Raw genomic sequence first — 20,492 nt, forward strand, 5'->3', positions numbered from 1 at the left:
CCGAGGGTGGAGCAGCAGGAGGTGGCTGGTTTGGGGGTGCCAATTCGGTTGGAGGAGCTGGTTAAAGGACTGGGGAGCATGCAAGCGGGGAAGGCCCCGGGGCCAGATGGGTTCCCGGTTGAGTTTTACAGGAAGTATGCGGACCTGTTAACCCCGTTGCTGGTGAGGACTTTCAATGAGGCAAGGGAGGGGGGAACCCTGCCCCCGACAATGTCCGGAGCGCTGATTTCTCTGATCCTGAAGCAGGACAAGGACCCACTGCAATGTGGGTCCTATAGACCGATCTCGCTCCTCAATGTGGACGCTAAGTTGCTGGCAAAAGTGCTGGCTACGAGAATTGAGGACTGTGCCCTGGGGGTGATTCATGAGGACCAGACGGGATTTGTAAAGGGCAGACAGCTAAACACCAATGTGCGGAGGCTCCTAAACGTGATAATGATGCCATCGGTGGAGGGAGAGGCGGAGATAGTGGCAGCTATGGACGCAGAGAAGGCCTTTGACCGGGTGGAGTGGGAGTATCTCTGGGAAGTGTTGCGGAGGTTTGGGTTTGGGGAGGGGTTTATTAGTTGGGTTAAGCTTCTATATAGAGCCCCGGTGGCGAGTGTGGCTACGAATCGGCGGAGGTCGGAGTATTTTCGGCTGTATCGAGGGACGAGGCAGGGGTGCCCCCTGTCCCCCCTGTTGTTTGCATTAGCAATTGAACCTTTGGCCATGGCATTAAGGGAGTCCGGGAACTGGAGGGGGGTGGTCCGAGGGGGCGAGGAGCATCGAGTGTCGCTGTATGCAGACAAACTGTTGCTGTATGTGGCGGATCCAGTGGAGGTGATGGTGGAGGTCATGTGGATCCTAAGAGAGTTTGGGGACTTCTCGGGCTACAAGCTCAATGTAGGGAAGAGTGAGCTCTTTGTGATGCATCCGGGGGACCAGGGAAGAGGGATAGACGACCTACCGTTGAGGAGGGCGGAAAGGAGCTTTCGGTACTTGGGGATCCAGGTAGCTAGGAGCTGGGGGGCCCTGCACAAACTTAATTTGACGTAGCTGGTGAAGCAGATGGAGGAGGACTTCAAACGATGGGATGTGTTGCCGCTCTCGCTAGCGGGCAGGGTACAGTCGATTAAAATGACGGTCCTCCCGACGTTTCTTTTTGTGTTCCAGTGCCTTCCTATTAGGATTACCAAGGCCTTTTTTAAGCAGGTAGGTAGGAACATCATGGGCTTTGTGTGGGCAAACAAGGACCCCGAGGGTAAGGAGGGGGTTTCTGGAGTGTAGTAGGGACAGGGGAGGGCTGGCGTTGCCGAATCTGGAGGGCTATTATTGGGCAGCCAACGTAGTGATGATCCGTAAGTGGGTGATAGAGAGAGAGGGGGCGGCATGGAAGAGGTTGGAGATGGCGTCCTGCAAAGGAACGAGCCTGAGGGCGTTGGTGACGGCACCCCTGCCGCTCTCGCCGACAAGGTACACCACGGGTCCGGTAGTGGCGGAAACACTAAAGATCTGGGGGCAGTGGAGATGACATAGGGGTGAGATGGGAGCCTCGGTGTGGTCCCCGATCCGGGAGAACCATCGGTTCGTCCCAGGAAGGATGGACTGGGGGTTTCGGAGCTGGCATCAGGCAGGGATCAGAAGGATGGGGGACCTGTTTATAGACGGGACGTTTGCGAGCCTCGGGGCGCTGGAGGAGAAGTTCAGGTTACCCCCGGGAAATGCGTTCAAGTATATGCAAGTGAGGGCATTTATGAGGCGGCAGGTGCGGGAATTCCCGTCGCTCCCGGCACAGCAGATCCAGGACAGGGTGATTTTGGGTGTATGGGTCGGAGAGGGCAAGGTTTCGGTGATATATCAGGAGATGAAAGAAGAGGGGGAGGCTTTGGTAGAGGAGCTGAAGGGCAAGTGGGAGGAGGAGTTGGGGGAGGAGATTGAAGAGGGTCTGTGGGCTGATACCCTGAGTAGGGTTAATTCCTCTTCCTCATGTGCCAGGCTCAGCCTGATACAGTTTAAGGTTGTTCACAGAGCGCATATGACGGGGGCGAGGCTGAGTAGGTTCTTTGGGGTGGAGGACAGATGTGGGAGGTGCTCGGGAAGCCCGGTGAATCACGTCCACATGTTTTGGTCGTGCCCGGCACTGGAAGGGTTCTGGAGGGGTTTCGCAAGGACTATGTCCAAGGTGGTGAAAGTCCAGGTCAAACCAAGTTGGGGGCTGGCACTATTTGGGGTGGCGGACGAGCCGGGAGTGCAGGAGGCGAAAGAGGCCGACATTCTGGCCTTTGCGTCCCTGGTAGCCCGGCGGAGGATCTTGCTATTATGGAAGGACGCGAAACCCCCCAGTGTGGAAGCTTGGATAAATGACATGGCAGGGTTCACTAAGCTAGAGAGGATAAAGTTTGCCCTGAGAGAGTCTGCGCAGGGGTTCTTCAGGCGGTGGCAACCGTTCCTAGACTATCTCGCGGAGCGTAAGAAGGAGCTTGGTCAGCAGCAGCAGCAACCGGGGGGGGGGATATTTGAGTGGGTGGGGAGGGTTTTTTCCCCAGGTAGTATTTGTACAAACATAGGGGAGGGTTAATATGTGCGGGAGAAACCCATTGTATAAGTTCAGTACTATGTTTGGTTGATATGTTTATGTTTTGTTTTGCTCTTTAGTCTTTTTCTTTTCTGTTACGGGGGGGAGGGGGGGGGGGGGGCGGGTTTAACTGGTTGAAAATTTTTGTTGGAAAAACTTTGAATAAACATATTTAAAAAAACAAAAAACAAGATTCAAGCATAGACTGTTGACAATTTTTATTTGTATTGCTTAGCCTGTTTTTACACAAATAGGGAACATTATATAACTTCTTCCGGAGTGAGGAGTCTTGATTCTGTTAAAGTATTTACTGAAAGAATATTCAGAAACCCAATTGTACTGTTGCAATGAAGACACTAATTTGACTGCAAATGGTTTGCGGGTTTCTGCGAGCATGAATTCATCTTCTTCCACTCCGGTTGCGCTGGGAGAGGGTGACTTTTGTTGGGAGCAGAATTCCGCACAGCAACAGCACATACACAGCTACTGCCACGCCATGGATAAAGGATATCACTGAGAAACTGGAGCTCAGAAACACATTTCTCAGCCCAATGGGTCTGTGCTCATGTTGATCGGAAAGTAGAAAATTGGAGCGGGAATTGGCCATTCGGCCCTTTATGCTTGCTCCATCGTTAAACTAGATTGTGGCGGATCTTCTACACTATCCTCATATCCTTTGATATCTTCAGTATCTGGAAACATGTTAATCTCAGTCTTGAACAGACTCAATGACTGAGCTAGCACAGCCCTCGGAAGTGGAGAATCCCAAAGACTGAAGAAATTCCTCCTCCTCTCAGTCCTAAATGTCTGACAGTGTCCCCTGTCCAGACCTCCCAACTGGGAAAAACATCCCCAAGCATAGGAACAGTCTACTCTTGATCATCACCAAAGTGCTGAAAAGGGTCATCATTGGTGCTATGAGGTGGCATTTACTTAATAACTTGCTCACGGACGCTCAGTTTGGGTTCCGCCAGGGTCACTCAGTTCCTGACCTCATTACAACCTTGGTTCAAACATGGACAAAAGAGCTGAATGCCAGAGGTGAGGAGAGAGTGACTGCCCTTAACATCAAGATAGTATTTGACCGAGTGTGGCATCAAGGAGCCCCAGCTAAACTGGAGTCACTGGGAATTGGGAGAAAACCCTCCGCTGGTTGGGGTCATACCCGGGACAAAGGAAGATGATTGTGGTTGTCGGAGGTCAATCATCTCAGTCCTAGGACATCACTGTAGGAGTTCCTCAGGGTAGTGTCCTCGCCCAACCATCTTCAGCTGCTTCATTAATGACCTTCCTTCCATCATAAGGTCAGAAGTGGAGATGTTCGCTGAAGACTGCACAATGTTCAGCACCAATGTAATTTTTCAAATACAGAAGCAGTCCGTGTCCAAATGCTGTTAGGTTTTGACAATATCCAGGCTGGGGTCGCAAGTAGCAAAGTAACATTTCCACCATGTAAGTGCCAGACAATGTCCCGAGTATCGAAACATCGCCCCTAGATATTCAACGGCACTGCTGTCACTGAATCCCTATTATCACCATCCTGGGGATTACCACGGACCAGAAACTGAGTTGGATTAGCCATACAAATACTGTGGCTACCAGGCCAGGTCAAAGGCTAGGAATCCTCCGCTGATTAATTCATCTGCTGATTTCCCAAATCCTGTTCACCATCTACAAGGCACAAGTCAGGAGTGTAATGGAATAATCTCCACTTGCCGAGATGAGTGCAGCTCCAACAACACTCAAGAGGTTTGACACCATCCTCATAGAATCATAGAAATTACAGTGCACAAGGAGGCCATTCGGCCCATCGAGTCTGCACCGGCTCTTGGAAAGAGCACCCCACCAAGGTCCACACCTCCACCCTATCCCCACAACCCAGCAACCCCACCCAACACTAAGGGCAATTTGGGCATTAAGGGCAATTTATCATGGCCAATCCACCTACCCTGCATATCTTTGGACTGTGGGAGGAAACCGGAACATCCGGTGGAAACCCACGCAGACACGGGGAGAACGTGCAGACTCCGCACAGACAGTGACCCAAGCCGGGAATCGAACCTGGGACCCTGGAGCTGTGAAGCAATTGTGCTAACCACAATGCTACCGTGCTGCCCAGACCAAACACACCACTTGATCAGTAACACTTCCAAACATTCATTCCTTGTGTCAGCCGTGTGTACCATCAACAAGATGCTCTGCAGGAACTCGCCGAGGCTCCTTAGGCACCTTCCAAACCGACGAACACTACCATCCAGAAGGACAGGAGCAGCAGATACCTGGGAACACCACCACCTGGAGGTTCCCCTCCAAGTCGTTCACCATCCTGACTTGGAAATATATCGCCGTTCCTTCACTGTCGCTGGGGCAAAATCCTGGAACTCCCTCCCTAACAGCACAGTGGGTGTACCTACACCACATTGACCGCAGTGGTTCAAGAAGGCAGCTCACCACTACCGTCTCAAGGATGAGTAGAGATGGACAATGATTGCTGGCCCAGCCAACGAAGCCCACATCCCATGAATGAAAAAAAAATGAACTGGGAGCAGGAAGCCATTCTGCCCCTCGAGTCTGCTCCACCATTTAATAGGATCACAGCTGATTATGATTGTAACCTCAACCCCACATTCCTGCTGACCCCAATAACCTTTCAACCCCTTGTTAACCCCGTTGTTAATCAAGAGTCTAACTAGCTCTGCCATAAAAATATTCAAGGATACTGCCTCAACAGGGGGGTGACGCCGGCATCCACATTCCCAATCGAGAGGAGAATGGCGGTCTGTCCTAAAAATAGGATTGGCCTCGGGCTCCAATCGCCCTCCAATGATCTGCTGCCTACGATTTGCAACTATTTAAATCTGATTAACGGGCTGGAATCCCAAATTTCCACCACCCCTCACAGCCAGGAGTCACGTGGGTGTGATTTGGTGAAAGTATTTACAAGCGGGGCTGCACACAGTCCATCTCAGAGTAAAAGCCTCACCAGAGAAACTATCAGCTGGTCCACCCCTGTAGATGTGACCAGATCCTGCCTCTCCAGCAGGCACAGGTTGAGGAGTACAGTACTGACCATGTAACCTGGTGGCATTGGATGGCTATTGGCTGAGGCCCGCCCCACGATCTCTGTCCCCGACCGGCTGAGTTCCCGACGGCGTGGGTCTCTCATGCACGGCCACGGACCCGGCAGTGCTCCGGGCCGTATTCGCAGCTAGGGAGCTAGAGCTGGGAGCTGTGCGCTGCCTCCATGCTACCCCCCCGGAGCAGGGAATCGGTGGCCGTTTTGTGCCAGTTTTCCTGGAGTAAAACACCAGTTTTCTAGCCGGCGTGGGGACTTGGCCTCCCAAATGGAGAATCCAGCCCACGATCTTTCGAAGTCAGCTATAACGAGCCATTGGGGTGGAGTTATAAACTGTTTCCATTATCTTGTGCAACTCATTTCCATTCGTTACAGCAGACACCTGCCAATGTCATTGTCACTGACACCGTCTTTTGTTAATAAGGAAACAATGAACTGGTCACACGCTCCACTTGTTGGTGTTCACACTGAGAGGGCTGTTGCTATTGTGCATAGCACCCCACCCCATGGCCAATCAGTGCTAGTACGGAGCATGATTGGTCTTTTAAAAAACACTTTAAAATGTTTTTTGAGCAGAAAGTGCATGAAACGCTCATTAAGACCCAACTTTTAATCTTCATTAAACCAACTACCGATCCCTGGCTGAAACCGGCAGATTCACACTGCAAAGGCAGATCGACTAATATTTTCACACTTCCCCCCCCCGGTGAACCTTCCATCGGGCCCCCAAACTCACTCTATTCAAGAATTTACCTTTAAATGTCTAATGTTCTTTTGATGCAGTTCACTTGCTCTACACGCCCCCCCCCCCCCCCCCCCCCCGCAAACAAATGTCTCATTTGAACCCAGGTCCCTGGCGCTGTGAGGCGACAGTGCTAATCACTGTGTCACCCTATGATGGAAAACATTGTTTGAAAGAACATTTATAGTTTCCTTTTTGGGAGTAGAACATGGAAACTCTCATGTGACGACCACCTGGGGGTAGGGGGCGGATTGTGAGAGAAGCTGTGTTGGCATTTGGTTCAGAGTGAGCTGATATTTTTAAAACCTGGACACATTTGTGAAGCTAAGGGGGGAGTAATATTGCTTGCATTGCAGGATAGACTCTGCATCATTAGTAACCAAGATTAATGAGAAAAGCTTTGAGCAGAAGTGAGTTAGTAATATAAGTGTCACTTACTTGTCAATAAGTTTCCCGGTGGGTTTCCTTCCCCGGATCTGTTCTCCGGCAGAGGTTGGATGTGATGCTATCCCTCTCTCAAGGCCGTTCTGTTTCACATAATCTCGACAGTGCAGAAGGAGGCCATTCGGCCCATCGCGTCTGTGCTGGTTAAATGACTGGAGACATTTTACAACTTATAAAATCCAAATTTCGCAAAAGTTTAAACACTGCAGACATTCTCCGCTCCAACATTCAGCTCAGGCTGAACTAACCGGGGTAAAAGATGCTGCAAGATACGCACATCTTTTACATTGGGTGCTGTAGCCATCTGGGATGGCCACTTCCCGATTAAAAAATGGACAGTTTGCAAAGATTGCAGGGAAAATGGACAATGCTGAGAAAACAAGCAGGTTCAGGGTTTGTCTGCATATTGGAGCCGCAGCTCCCAGACAAGACCAAAACTGTAGGCCCATTAGCATATTGATGGCCCATCTCCAGGAACAAAAGAGTAATATTTGAGTAACCGATACTAAGGCAGACACCCCCGCACCAGAGGAGACCAAAACAAAGCAGGCCATGGCCACCTAGGACACGCCCAGCCATCAGGACACCCACCCCTTTATTGGATGAAATCAATAGGAATGATCGAGAAACGGCCCAATTGATTGGGGCCAAGTTCAAGGCCCACCCAAAAGAGCGCGAAGCCCCTTTGGGTATAAGAAGGATCCCCAAGAGAGAATTGTTCTCTTGGACCCGGCTCTCACCGAGGAGCGACTCGTCCACCAGCTGCACCGGAAGCAAGTAAGTCCAAGGTCAACGCTCGCTACCAGACAGACGTCCTTAGCTGTTCCCCTTCACCACTTCAACCCCAGTAGCCTCCAAACCGAACAATGGCCATTGTTCCTCTGACTGAGTGGGCGCCCAAAGCTAAGTATAGGCTTTAGTAATAGTGATAGTTTAGTCTGTAGTATTTGTGCATGAGTATATTTAACTGTGTGTGTAAATAAATAAGCATTGACTTTGAACTAACTGGTGTATCGAGTCTTTGATCAGTATTCGGGTTTGAACCTTGTGGTGGTATCGAAAGATACCTGCCGACTCTAGAGCAAACGTAATTAGAATGAAGGAAGACGACCATATTGACGCCATATTCAGAGCCGACCAAAGAGAGCAACACTGCACAATTGCAAATGAAGCCGCTTACTGGGGTGTCCACTGCACCCTCAGTGCCAATTACCCCTCCCAATGCCTTCTCTCTCTTTCAATGAAAAACTAAAGTCGGCTGCAGGTTTCAGTGGCGAAGGAGCTTGCAGTGAAAGTCCAGCCCCCTCCCTGCTGCCCAAACTCCAGCACAAAGCAAATCACTGGGACTTCAAACCAGTAAAACACTGCAGAGACACCTAGTGCCCAGAGCCTGGAACTGCAGACAGACAAACAGAGAGAGACTTCCCCCCCACACTGTGAGCGTTTCTGTGGTCGCCTCTCTGCTCATCCCCAGTGCGACCTCCTCAAATCACTACTTTAATGATGTTAAGAGCTGTAGAAGAGCCTGACCAGATTTCACATACCTCCCGATGCAGGTGCAATATACTCATGGAATTCTTCACCGACATGTGTCCACCCAATCCTTGCCCTGCCTCTCCCTCGGTGCATGCAGATTGGATTTGAGATCCTCCAGGTACCACATACAATGCTGCTTTTATCTCTGGGAGTAATTTATCACTTGTCTCCTGGAGTCAGTGTGGGACATGACACACAGAGTGAAATGAATTCCCTCATACTGGCCATCAGACAGAAGCTAAATTTCTATCATCTACACTTACACACTAACATTCTCATCCGATAAAGTTTTGCATTCGCAGCAGCTTTTGTTTAGGTTTTCCGCCAATCACCAGCACATTGATTAACTTAAAACAGTTAAAATTTACTGGGAGTTTAAGAAATACTTATTGTTCAGAACACGGCCCATCACTGATAAGCATTCACAGTAAATATCTGCGATGGTTCAGTTCAGTAACCACGATAAGTTCTTAGAATGCTTTCCAGGTAGTGGGCTGGATTCTCCGTTTTTGGGACTATGTCCGCACGCTGTCGTGAAAACTGCGGTCTTTTGCACCAGGAAAACAGGCGTCAAAAGGCCACAGATTCACCACCTTGCAGGAGGCTAGCAGGCAGCTTGTCGTGTAGCTCGCAGCTGCCGATACGGCCCCCTCACACCTCCAGGTCAGAGGTCGTGCATGCGCACGGCGGCAGCCTCTAGTGGCCGTGCCCCGCGCCGGACTCAGACCGTGGTCCTGGACCTGAAATAGTGCCCCGGATCGGCAGCACAAAAAAAACCCAGTCTCGAATGAGGCCCCCCCTGCCCTCAGGTTTGAAAGGGAAAAGAGTGGGTCTAAGACTAGTTTTTAAAACTTAAATAAGGGCAACAATGTGGACATGGGTGCTAAGCTAGCTGCAGTGAACTGGGATAGTAGGCGAGAGGGTATCATAAAATCACTACAGTGCAGAAAGAGGTCATTCGGCCTATCGAGTCTGCACCAACCCTCTGAAAGAGCACCCTACCCAGCACCCACCCTATCCCTGCCACCCAATCCAACCAGCACATCCCGGGACAATTTAGCGTGCTAGATCCACCTAACGTGCACATCTTTGGACTGTGGGAGGAAACCAGAGCACCCGGAGGAAACCCACGCAGACACGGGAAGAAAGTGCAAACTTCACACCAGACAGTGGCCCAAGGCAGGAATTGAACCCGGTCCCTGGCACTGTGAGGCAACAGTGCTAACCACCATGCCGTCCCAGGGTATGATAATGGAGAGACAGTGGCAGGCATTTAAAGGTGATATTTCACAATACTCAGAATATGTATATTCACTATAAAGAAACATTCTAAAGGGAGGAGTTACCATCCACAGTTAAGCATCAAACTTAAGGAAAAAATAGATAATTGTGCAAAGCTGAGTGGCAGGTCAGGTGAATGGTTAGAATAAAAACAGCAGTGAATGTCTAAAAGTTTAATCAGGAGAGAAAGTTAACCAGGGGTATAAGGCAGATAGCAAGAGTTTATGCCGGTATTTAAAGAGGGAAACAAGGAAATTGAATGCCGGTGCTGTAAAGTGAGAATGGGGGGGTTAATAGTGTATAATAAGGAAATGGTGGATAAAATAAACAATTATGCTGCTTCTGTCTTCACTGTGGAGGATATAACAAGCATTTAGTAATAGTTGTAAATCAGGAGATGAAAGGGAGGGGTGCTTGGTAAAATTACAATCACTATGGAAGCAGCAACGAGCAAATTGATGGGAGCTACGGACTGACAAGTCTCCAGGTCCAGATGGACTTCAGCCAAGGGTATTAAAAGAGCTGGAATAGACACTAGATGCACAGGTGCTAATTTTCAAAAATTGTTAAATTCTGGAAAACTTCCATCGGAAAGTCAAAAATATCCCTCTATTCAAGGTGGGAGGCAGAAAAAAGGAAACTATTGGCCAGTTAGCTTGATAGCTATCATGGGGAAGGTGTTAGAATTGATCATTGAGGAGGTTATAGCTAGAGAATTCCGAGGTTCAGAGGGATCTACGTGTTCTCTTGCACGAGTCACAAAAAGGTTAGTGTGCAGCATATTATTAAGAACGCTTTTGTAATGCTGTCCTTTTATTACAGAAATTAAACATAAAAGGATGTTAGGCTTCAGTTACAAAGCGCATTGATGAGACTACATCTCGAATGTTGTGTGCAGTTTTGGTCTCCCTCCTTAAGGATGTAAACACTTTGGGCGCTGTTCAGAGGAGCTATGGTAATTGATAATCTGGAATTAGCAGATTGTTTTACGACGATAGATTTGGAAGACTGGGCTTGTTTCAACTGGAGTTTAGGAGAGTGAGGGGTGATTTGATTGAAATATATACGATACTGAGCGGTCTTCACAAGATGGAAGTGGAAATGATGTCCTTCTTGTGGGTGAGTCCAGAACTAAGGGACATTGTTTTAAAATTAGGAGATGCCTTTATAGATCAGAGAGAATGTGGTTTTATTTTTTCTTTGAAGTTTGTAAAACCTCTGAGGCAATGGAAGCGGTAACACTGAATACTTTTAAGGCAGATGTAAATAGATTTTTGTTAGGCAAAGGAATTAAAGATTATTCGGGGTAAATGGGAATGTGATATTCAATGCAAACAGCCATATTATCAAATGGCAAAGCAGGCTCGAGGGGCCGAATGGCCTACTTCTGCTCCTATTTTATATGTTCTTATGTATGTAAAAGGTTGCAAAATTAGATATCTCATGAATTATTTCCTGTGGACCTGCTCTACTTCCCCAACAGCAGAAAACGGTCCAGAGGCAAAACTAAACTTGTAACCTAATCCTTTGGTAAATTAACACCTTCTTGTGGCTGCTCCATTTTTCCTGAGGGGGGTCATGGCAAGTTGCGGTCTGTGTTGTTGCTTTATGTTTTTGCAGCTTCTTGACTCAGATCTCCAGCAAGGACAGTCAGATTCTCAGATAAAACTGCAAAACACAGTTATGAAAGAGGAGCAGATATCCACGTTGCACTCCATCCTGAAGTACCAGCCTGAGGCCAATAACAACTACTTATATGTTGAAGTTTCACACAGAAACACCACGATCGATTGATCTCTCAGGGAATCTAAGGATATGGAGAGCGTGTGAATTGAAGTTGAGGTAGTCAATCAGCTGTGATCATATTGGACAGTATACTCCCATCTCTTGTGTTTTAATGTTCTTATGACATGATTAATGTAGCAGAATTCAGGTTTACAGGAAAAGCTATTTACAATTCTAATCCTGAATTTTCTCAGGTGTTTAAATATCCTGATCGATAATGTTGCTAATGAGAGAAAATATAACGTTTCGGCATTTCTCAATGTGACAAAAGGAAATTAAATTTTCCAAGTTCAAATTGAGAAAAGGTCTTGATTAAAACAGATGAAAAAAAAAATGAATGAGTTTGAGTGGTTGGAATTGCATCAGTAACATGTCCCTCCAAATTACATTTAAACATCACCGAGGACCGCGTTATTCAGTAAAACTGCAATGTGCACTGCAGGGATTTTAAGTAAAAGATAAATAAGAATGAAATGCAACATAGTTAAAGATGAATTAAATAAATGTAAAAAAAATTCAATTAACTTTAAACAGGATGATCAAAGAAATATTAATTTCACAATGAGCACCATAGATTTTTGAACTTCAGAGTGGGCCTCCTCCATACACAGGCCATGATTCAGTCACAACTTCCAATCTGTTGGCAGCTCAGGCACCTGGCTGGAGCTGTTATTCACATGGTTCCCAGATGACCAAGAAAATAAGCACTCATTTTTATAGAGTGGCTCACCACACTGCACTAAATGTGGAGTCGATAGATCAACTTTGCTGTTAACAACCTTAGATCTGAAAAAAGTATATTTTCATGCAGGTCACTGTATCTGCGTGTACACCATGTCCCATTTGTCAATCCACGTCAACACTACCACCAAGAAAGCACAACAGCACCTATACTTCCTCAGGAAACTAAAGAAATTCGGCATGTCTGCATTGAATCTTACCAGCTTTTATAGATGCACCATAGAAAGCATCCTATCTGGCTGCATCACAGCCTGGTATGGCAACTGCTTGGCCCAAGACCGTAAGAAACTACAGAATCATCAACACAGCCCAGTCGACCCACGAATCCACCTCCCATCCATTAACTCGGTCTACACTGCCTGGGGAAAGCGGGCAGCATAATCAAAGACCCCTCCCACCCGGCTTACTCACTCTTCCAACTTCTTCCATCGGGCAGGAGATACAGAAGTCTGAAAACACACACAAACAGACTCAAAAACAGCTTCTTCCCCGCTGTTACCAGACTCCTGAATGACCCTCTTATGGACTGAACTGATCTCTTCACACATCTTCTCTACTTAGTACTACACTTCGTCTGCTTCACCCGCTGCCTATATCTATGTATTTACATTGTGTATTTATGTGTACCCTATGGGTTTTTTTCATATATGGAACGATACAAAGAAGAAAAGTACAGCACAGGAACAGGCCATTCGGCCCTCCAAGCCTGTGCCGACCATGCTGCCCGACTAAACTACAATCTTCTACACTTCCGGTGTCCGTATCCCTCTATTCCCATCCTATTCATGTATTTGTCAAGACGCCCCTTAAATGTCACTATCGTCCCTGCTTCCACCACCTCCTCCGGCAGCGAGTTCCAGGCACCCACTACCCTCTGTGTAAAAAAACTTGCCTCGTACATCTACTCTAAACCTTGCCCCTCTCACCTTAAACCTGTGCCCCCTAGTAATTGACCCCTCTATGCTGGGGAAAAGCCTCTGACTATCCACTCTGTCTATGTCCCTCATAATTTTGTAGACCTCTGTCAGATCGCCCCTCAACCTCCGTCGTTCCAGTGAGAACAAAAACCTCTCCTCATAGCTAATGCCCTCCATACCAGGCAACATCCTGATAAATCTCTTCTGTACCCTCTCCAAAGCCTCCACATCCTCCTGGTAGTGTGGCGACCAGAATTGAACACTATACTCCAAGTGTGGCCTAACTAAGGTTCTAGCTGCAACATGACTTGCCAATTTTCATACTCAATGCCTCGGCCAATGAAGGCAAGCATGCCGTATGCCTTCTTGACTACCTTCTCCTCTTGTGTTGCACTTTGTGACCTGTACACCTAGATCTCTCTGACTGTCAATACTCTTGAGGGTTCTACCATTCACTGTTCATAAGGAGGTGTTAGCAATTCTGGAAAGTGTGAAAATAGATAAGTCCCCTGGGCCGGATGGGATTTATCCTAGGATTCTCTGGGAAGCTAGGGAAGAGATTGCTGAGCCTTTGATATTTAAGTCATCTTTGTCTACAGGAATAGTGCCAGAAGACTGGAGGATAGCAAATGTTATCCCCTTGTTCAAAAAGGGGAGTAGAGACAACCCCGGTAACTATAGACCAGTGAGCCTTACTGCTGTTTGTTATTTTTATAAATGACCTGGAGGGCGTAGAAGGATGGGTGAGTAAATTTGCAGATGACACGAAAGTCGGTGGAGTTGTGGACAGTGCGGAAGGATGTTACAAGTTACAGAGGGACATAGATGAGCTGCAGCGCTGGGCTGAGAGGTGGCAAATGGAATTTAATGCAGAAAAGTGTGAGGTGATTCATTTTGGAAGGAATAACAGGAAGACAGAGTACTGGGCTAATGGTAAGATTCTTGGCAGTGTGGATGAGCAGAGAGTGTCCATGTACATAGATCCCTGAAAGTTGCCACCCAGGTTGAGAGTTGTTAAGAAGGCGTACGGTGTGTTAGCTTTTACTGGTAGAGGGATTGAGTTTCTGAGCCATGAGGTCATGTTGCAGCTGTACAAAACTCTGGTGCGGCCGCATTTGGAGTATTGCATGCAATTCTGGTCGCCGCATTATAGGAAGGATGTGGAAGCATTGGAAAGGGTGCAGAGGAGATTTACCAGAATGTTGCCTGGTATGGAGGAAAGATCTTATGAGTAAAGGCTGAGGGACTTGAGGCTGTTTTCGTTCGAAAGGTTAAGAGGTGACTTAATTGAGGCATACAAGATAAGAGGATTGGATAGGGTGGACAGTGAGTGCCTTTTTCCTCGGATGGTGATGTCTAGCACGAGGGGACATAGCTTTAAATTGAGGGGAGATAGAAAGAGGACAGATGTCAGAGGTAGGTTCTTTACTCAGAGTAGTAAGGGCGTGGAATGCCCTGCCTGCAACACTAGTGGAGTCGCCAACACGAAGGGCATTCAAATGGTCATTGGATAGACATATGGACGATAAGGGAATAGTGTAGATGGACTTTAGAGTGGTTTCACAGGTCGGCGCAACATCGAGGGCCTAAGGGCCTGTACTGCGCTGTAATGTTCTATGTATATTCCCTACCTGTATTAGACCTTCCAAAATGCATTACCTCACATTTGTCCGGATTAAACTCCATCTGCCATCTCTCCGCCTAAGTCCCCAAATGATCTAAATCCTGCTGTATCCTCTGACAGTCCTCATCGCTATCCGCAATTCCACCAACCTTTGTGTCGTCCGCAAACTTACTAATCAGACCACATTTTCCTTGAAATCATTTACATATACTACGAACAGCAATGGTCACAGCACTGATCCCTGCTGAACACCACTAGTCACAGCCCTCCAATCAAAAAAGCACCCTTCCATTGCTACTCACTGCCTTCTATGACCGAGCCAGTTCTGTATCCATCTTGCCAGCTCACTTCTGATCCCATGTGACTTCACCTTTTGTACCAGTCTGCCATGAGGGACCTTGTCAAAGGCCTTACTGATGTCCATGATCTGTCTGGACTGTACGCAGAACAATACTTTTCACTGTACCTCGGTACACATGACAATAAAACAAATCCAATCCACCAAACTCCCACTTATTTCAGCAAACCGTGAAATCCCAGTCCCATTGCCTGACATTTAGTATCAAATAATTACCACGTGTCAGCATCAAAATAAAATTTGGCATGTTTACATCAACCATGTTTTTAAATAACAAACACTATTAAAGGCTTTTAAAAGAAACAATAGGCCACACACAACAGAAGACGGTTAGGCTGTGAGGTTTGCAGCGCTGATACTAATCAGTGAGCAGCAGGACGAGGATTGGCAGCTCAGAGGATGTGAAACTGATGTAAGATAATAGAAAATTGAAATGCCGGTTTCATTCAAAACCATTAAAATAAGAACCATCCCTCCCAAAAGTCAGTTTTTATATCAATAATTCTGTCAAAACAAAAAATTAGGCAAATTTATTGTAAGAATTGGACATTTATGGAATGGAGCAATCTTTCATCAATCAAGATTGCAAATCAAAGCAAATCTGCATTTATATGACTGAACATCTTTAAATGTAATAAGTCCCCTGCTCCTAAAAGTAGCAAAACCACTCGCTCAACTCATATAAAGGTTCCCCAAAGCTTTCATCCTTCAAAAATGCTATGAGCGGAGTTGTGGAATCCAAGGTAATTAAAAGGCAAATCAAATAAATTGAACTCCTCAGCTTTAAAAAAACAGGAGACCAATTTAAACAAAGATTAGATCAACTAATCGTATTTTAAATATCCCAATTTTAAAGGCATGGTAATTATTCTGTTAGACTTGTTTTATGAGTCCCAGAAATAACCGATATGAGTAAACTTTAAATACTCCTGTTTGGATCAATAACGTGAAACTGCAGTTTCAAATTTTAGTAGACTTTAGGTTAGGACTTAAAATTATCATCTTTGTCTCTCTTGGGCCTAACTTATTTTCCCTTCTACGTCAGTTTAGATGAGCTGGAATACCTGCCGTTACAGGAGAAAAGCAGAAGCTTATCTAGAAATACAAGCAAAGGTTTCCCTTAAAAAGAAAATAAATTGACCACACTTTTTTTTTTTTTTAAACAAGACCAGATTTACAAGTGAACACTTTTGAAATGCACCATTTGAAAACATGCAACTCCATTTGAAAATAATATGGCTATTCTCTTACTGGTTGCTAATACTAGCTTGCTACATTTGAAAACTATTTTACAGAGCATTTCCTGAAGTCCATTATATTCCCGGGTATTAATTTAAACTCTAACTGGGTTTACAGAAATGAAACAATACCTTCAAAACTCATTGCATACAGATCCAACAATTATCTCAACCCGACCATCACAAGTAGCAATTCAAAAGGAAATGGGGGAATCATTGAAAAATAATGCAGCCCTCCAAATGATGGACAAATGTTGGACGTAGATTCAAAACCACTTTCGAGCTTTGTCAATTTGGAAAACTCAACTTGCGGCATATTTCTTTTCCACCACCGTATTTGTGTAAGGCATTCAGAGCTGACAATGTACAGCAGTTGTCGGATGTTACCAAGTAGTCACTAGTTAGCTGATGATTAAGATGTTTCCAGGTCTTTATGTAAAGTAATGAGGTTTCTTCACGTTTATACCATACTCAGTGAGAGCAGGAATTAAATCCTCCATTGTGAGGGTGTATTTCTTGTCCTAAAAACAACAAAATGCATTTGAACAATGATGCGGAAAGCAGGAAATTACCGCTCAGAATACATAGCTCGCAAGAGTCCAAATTTCAACTATCGTCAATTTAAATATATTAATTGGGATTTTCTCTCTCATTTGCGCCATTAAAAGCAGCCAAAACCGGAAGTAATTCTGGGGACCAAAGGAATCTTTATGGGGATGAGTGGTTGCAGGAAAGGACAAGGGGACAGGACAAGCCCGTGTCATTAGGATACTGGTCATGTGAAGCCAAATTGAACTGAATGTGCCATGCACCCTATTTCCATGTTCTTATTTTCTATGAGGCTAGTCGTAAGCAATTGGAATTTCTTTTTTTAATATAAATTTAGAGTACCCAATTATTTTTTTTCCAATTAAGGGGCAATTTAGCGTGGCCAATCCACCCATGTGCACATCTTTGGGTTGTGGGGGTGAGACCCACGCAGACACGGGGAGAATGTGCAAACTCCACACGGACAGTGACCCACGGCCGGAATTCGAACCCAGGTCCTCAGTGCTGTCGGCAGCAGTGCTAACCACTGTGCCACCCGTAATTGGAATTATTATAATAATCTTTATTGTCACAAGTAGGCTTACATTAACACTGCAATGAGGTTACTGTGGAAACCACCTTGTCGCCACATTCCAGTGCCTGTTCGGGTACACAGAGCGAGAATTCAGAATGTCCAATTCACCTAACAAGCACGTCTTTCGGGACTTGTGGGAGGAAACCGGGGCACCCGGAGCAAACCCACACAGACACGGGGAGAACGTGCAGACTCAACACAGACAGTGACCCAAGCTGGGAATCGAACCTGGGACCCTGGAGCTGTGAAGCAACAGTGCTAACCACTGTACTACCATGCTGCCCACGGTACACATTTCAATACAACATTATAACTCCTGACATTTTCAGAGCTTTTTCATTGAAATACTGGGTTGTATTTATAGTGTGTGTGGTGGAAACTTTTTTTAACGAGCCCGCCGTTTCTTTGGACTGTTGGTTTATGAAAATGAGTTTGTGCTGCCAAAACAATAGCAGAATAAATACTGACAAATACAAATTCCGAATTAAAGAACTCTCATGGATTGGAGGCAGAATAATTTTCTAAACTAAATCACAAAGTGCACTGAATTTCCAGAAGTAGAGACAAGAACTGTGCATTCTGTTCTTGAAATATTGTTTTGGTGATGAAAACCTTTCTGCGGGTGCTTTGCACGGAACATAATAACGGTGCCATGCTTCAGACAATCTGAACAAACCTTGCTTTTGTTTCTGGAGCTTCCTGATGCAGTTCCCTTCATTTTGCAATGCTGCAAGGCATCATTTGCAATATCGGAAATGAATTTTTGTGCAGCCAAAGATATTAAACGAATTCTGTTTAGAAAACACAATACGGTCAAAAGCCTGAAGTAATGGTCACTCAGTAGCTTGCATATATTTGGTTCTATTTCACAGTAAATAGATGTTAATTCATCAAAAATTATCGAAGGTTTTTTTCAATGAAATTACAGATTAGTATCTTCCATGAAATCATTATGCTTCAATATTGCCGAGTAGAAAATTATTTTTTTTTTTTAAACTTTCTGCAGAATCTACTGAGGGTAAAAATATTCAGAGAAGTTATTCAATCTACACTATAAATAGGTGTAACCTTCATCCAAATATAAACATCTCCCATTCTGTCTAATTACAAAGCTGCTTACTAAAGTGGAAAACATTTCTTGAAGGCACTTCTGCAATCATATTTGTGACAACAGTAGAGTACAGAGATATATATATTAAATCAATGGGTATGTGAAGCACATGGGCTCTTTGGAACATTCAACATTATAAGTGCTTTTAAAATTGACCATTTCTCACGAGAGGCTATGCAAATTGACATTATTGCTCAAACCAGAATGGAAGCAAGCCAAAACATGAACCTACATTCGAGGATCAGAAGCTTCAAAGCCTGCTCGATTCAGATAATACCCTGTTACAGCATCTGGTATCTGAAATGTACAAAAGACAAGAACTCAGTGCTACATTTAAAATCATTGAAATAGGTATTCAAATCAAACCACTGCACCATTGAGCTCTTTAACAAATTTCATCATCAGCTGTCCTCGCAGTTTCAACCCTGTCACGTCCTCTAAAAGCGTTCCATGTTTCACTTCTCATTCTCCTCCTAAATAATGCAATCCTTTCACCTGCATTCTGTTTACTTCTGGCCTCCCTACAATCTAACATCATCTCCATTTTGGGCCGATCTGCTGAGAGTTGATACTGGTACTGGAAACTTTGCAGGTTTAAAATGTCACACTAATAACTTTATTCTTACACTGCAGCTAATTATCATTTACAAGCATTATTTACTTGGTTTACTGATAAGCAAACTGAAAATGTGGAATGCAAGTCATAACGTGGTTTCAAAAATGAACTTGAATAATTAAAACAATATAAATAAACTTACAGTCGGTGTATAATCCTCTAATTGCATAAGAAAGTCTGCTAGTGGTGTTGTTGATATAACAGGTTTGATATCGCCATTGGCAATCCCTTGAGGAACATAGACACCATTTGAAATGGACGTATCTGCTGCAGAGGCAGCAGCAGCTGGAACTGAAGGAACACAGGAAAGATATATTGTGAACAAATTATTGCAACAGAATTCTAACCATTTATTTACAATTCACAAAGAATATATTTTACTGTTTTCATTTAACATTTTCTGATGTTAAATGTAAACAGCCTTTCCTTTGTTAGATCACAAATGATAGAGACAGACAGGTTACGGTCATTGTAAAATCGGTGTTAACTTTTAGAAACTCTTATGTTTTCCACAGCCCCCTCTCCATCCTCTCCCCCCCTTTAGAAACTCTTATGTTTTCCACAGCCCCCTCTCCATCCTCTCCCCCCCCCCCCCACCAGTCCCCCTCTCCACACACCCCACCGGCCCGCTCTCCACCCTTCCCCCCCTCTCCACACCCCCTCTCCACCCCCCCCTCTTCCCCCCCTCCCCCTCCTCCCCCACCCCCCCCTCCCCACCCCCCCCTCCCCCTCCTCCCCCACCCCCCCCTCCCCACCCCCCCCTCCCCCTCCTCCCCCACCCCCCCCTCCCCACCCCCCCCTCCCCCACCCCCCCCTCCCCACCCCCCCCTCCCCCTCCCCACCCCCCCTCCCCACTCCCCCTCCCCCCCACCCCACCCCCTCCCCACCCCCACCCCTCCCCCCTCACCCTCCCCACCCCCACCCCTCCCTCTCCACCCCTCACCCAGCCCCTCTCTCTTCCCCCCGGGCAGGGCCTCTCGGCCGGTGTCCCCCTCACCGGCCGCGCTGCTGGTTGTGGCGGCACCGGTGCCCCCGGCCGCCAGACTGAGCTGCAGGTTCTCCGAGTTCATGCCGATTCCTGTCGCGGCGGCTTCAGCCTCGGCCTGGGCCCGCCATGTCCGTCCCTCCGCAAAGCGCTCCCTTCCGGTCCGCCGCCAAACACAGTCCCTCCGCAAAGCGCTCCCTTCCGGTCCGCCGCCAAGCACAGTCCCTCCGCAAAGCGCTCCCTTCCGGTCCGCCGCCAAACACAGTCCCTCCGCAAAGCGCTCCCTTCCGGTCCGCCGCCAAACACAGTCCCTCCGCAAAGCGCTCCCTTCCGGTCCGCCGCCAAACAGTCCCTCCGC

General features: G+C 46.5%; 2 protein-coding genes across 2 annotated transcripts in view; one reads left to right on the forward strand and one right to left on the reverse strand.

Annotated features, from left to right (window-relative positions):
• LOC140392486 (trypsin-3-like) overlaps positions 1–11,430 on the forward strand; it is a 54,719-nt gene extending 43,289 nt beyond the window's left edge. Inside the window, exon 6 of the mRNA XM_072477721.1 lies at positions 11,257–11,430. Coding sequence (XP_072333822.1) covers positions 11,257–11,430 — 174 coding nt within the window. The remainder of the gene's footprint in view (positions 1–11,256) is intronic.
• Positions 11,431–16,222: 4,792 nt separating this feature from the next.
• On the reverse strand, positions 16,223–20,335 carry LOC140392513 (transcription initiation factor TFIID subunit 10-like). Its single transcript, XM_072477748.1, has 5 exons — positions 20,147–20,335; positions 19,292–19,440; positions 18,766–18,830; positions 18,099–18,213; positions 16,223–16,820 (listed from the first exon to the last, which is right to left on the reverse strand). The coding sequence occupies exons 1-5, from the start codon at positions 20,217–20,219 to the stop codon at positions 16,731–16,733; spliced, it is 492 nt and encodes a 163-aa protein (XP_072333849.1). The 5' UTR covers positions 20,220–20,335; the 3' UTR covers positions 16,223–16,730.
• Positions 20,336–20,492: the final 157 nt, after the last annotated feature.

This window comes from Scyliorhinus torazame, chromosome 16 (genome assembly GCF_047496885.1).
Source record: "Scyliorhinus torazame isolate Kashiwa2021f chromosome 16, sScyTor2.1, whole genome shotgun sequence".
Lineage (NCBI taxonomy): Eukaryota > Metazoa > Chordata > Chondrichthyes > Carcharhiniformes > Scyliorhinidae > Scyliorhinus > Scyliorhinus torazame.

Bases quoted from the DNA above. Each gene is read 5' to 3' on its own strand.
- LOC140392513 (XM_072477748.1), bottom strand. From the start codon at position 20,219: ATGAACTCGGAGAACCTGCAGCTCAGTCTGGCGGCCGGGGGCACCGGT. The intron at 19,441-20,146 runs GTGAGGGGGACA...GTGTTCCTTCAG, and splicing joins CACAACCAGCAGCGCGGCCG to TTCCAGCTGCTGCTGCCTCT. The intron at 18,214-18,765 runs GTAGGTTCATGT...TTTTCTAAACAG, and splicing joins GAAGCTTCTGATCCTCGAAT to AATTCGTTTAATATCTTTGG.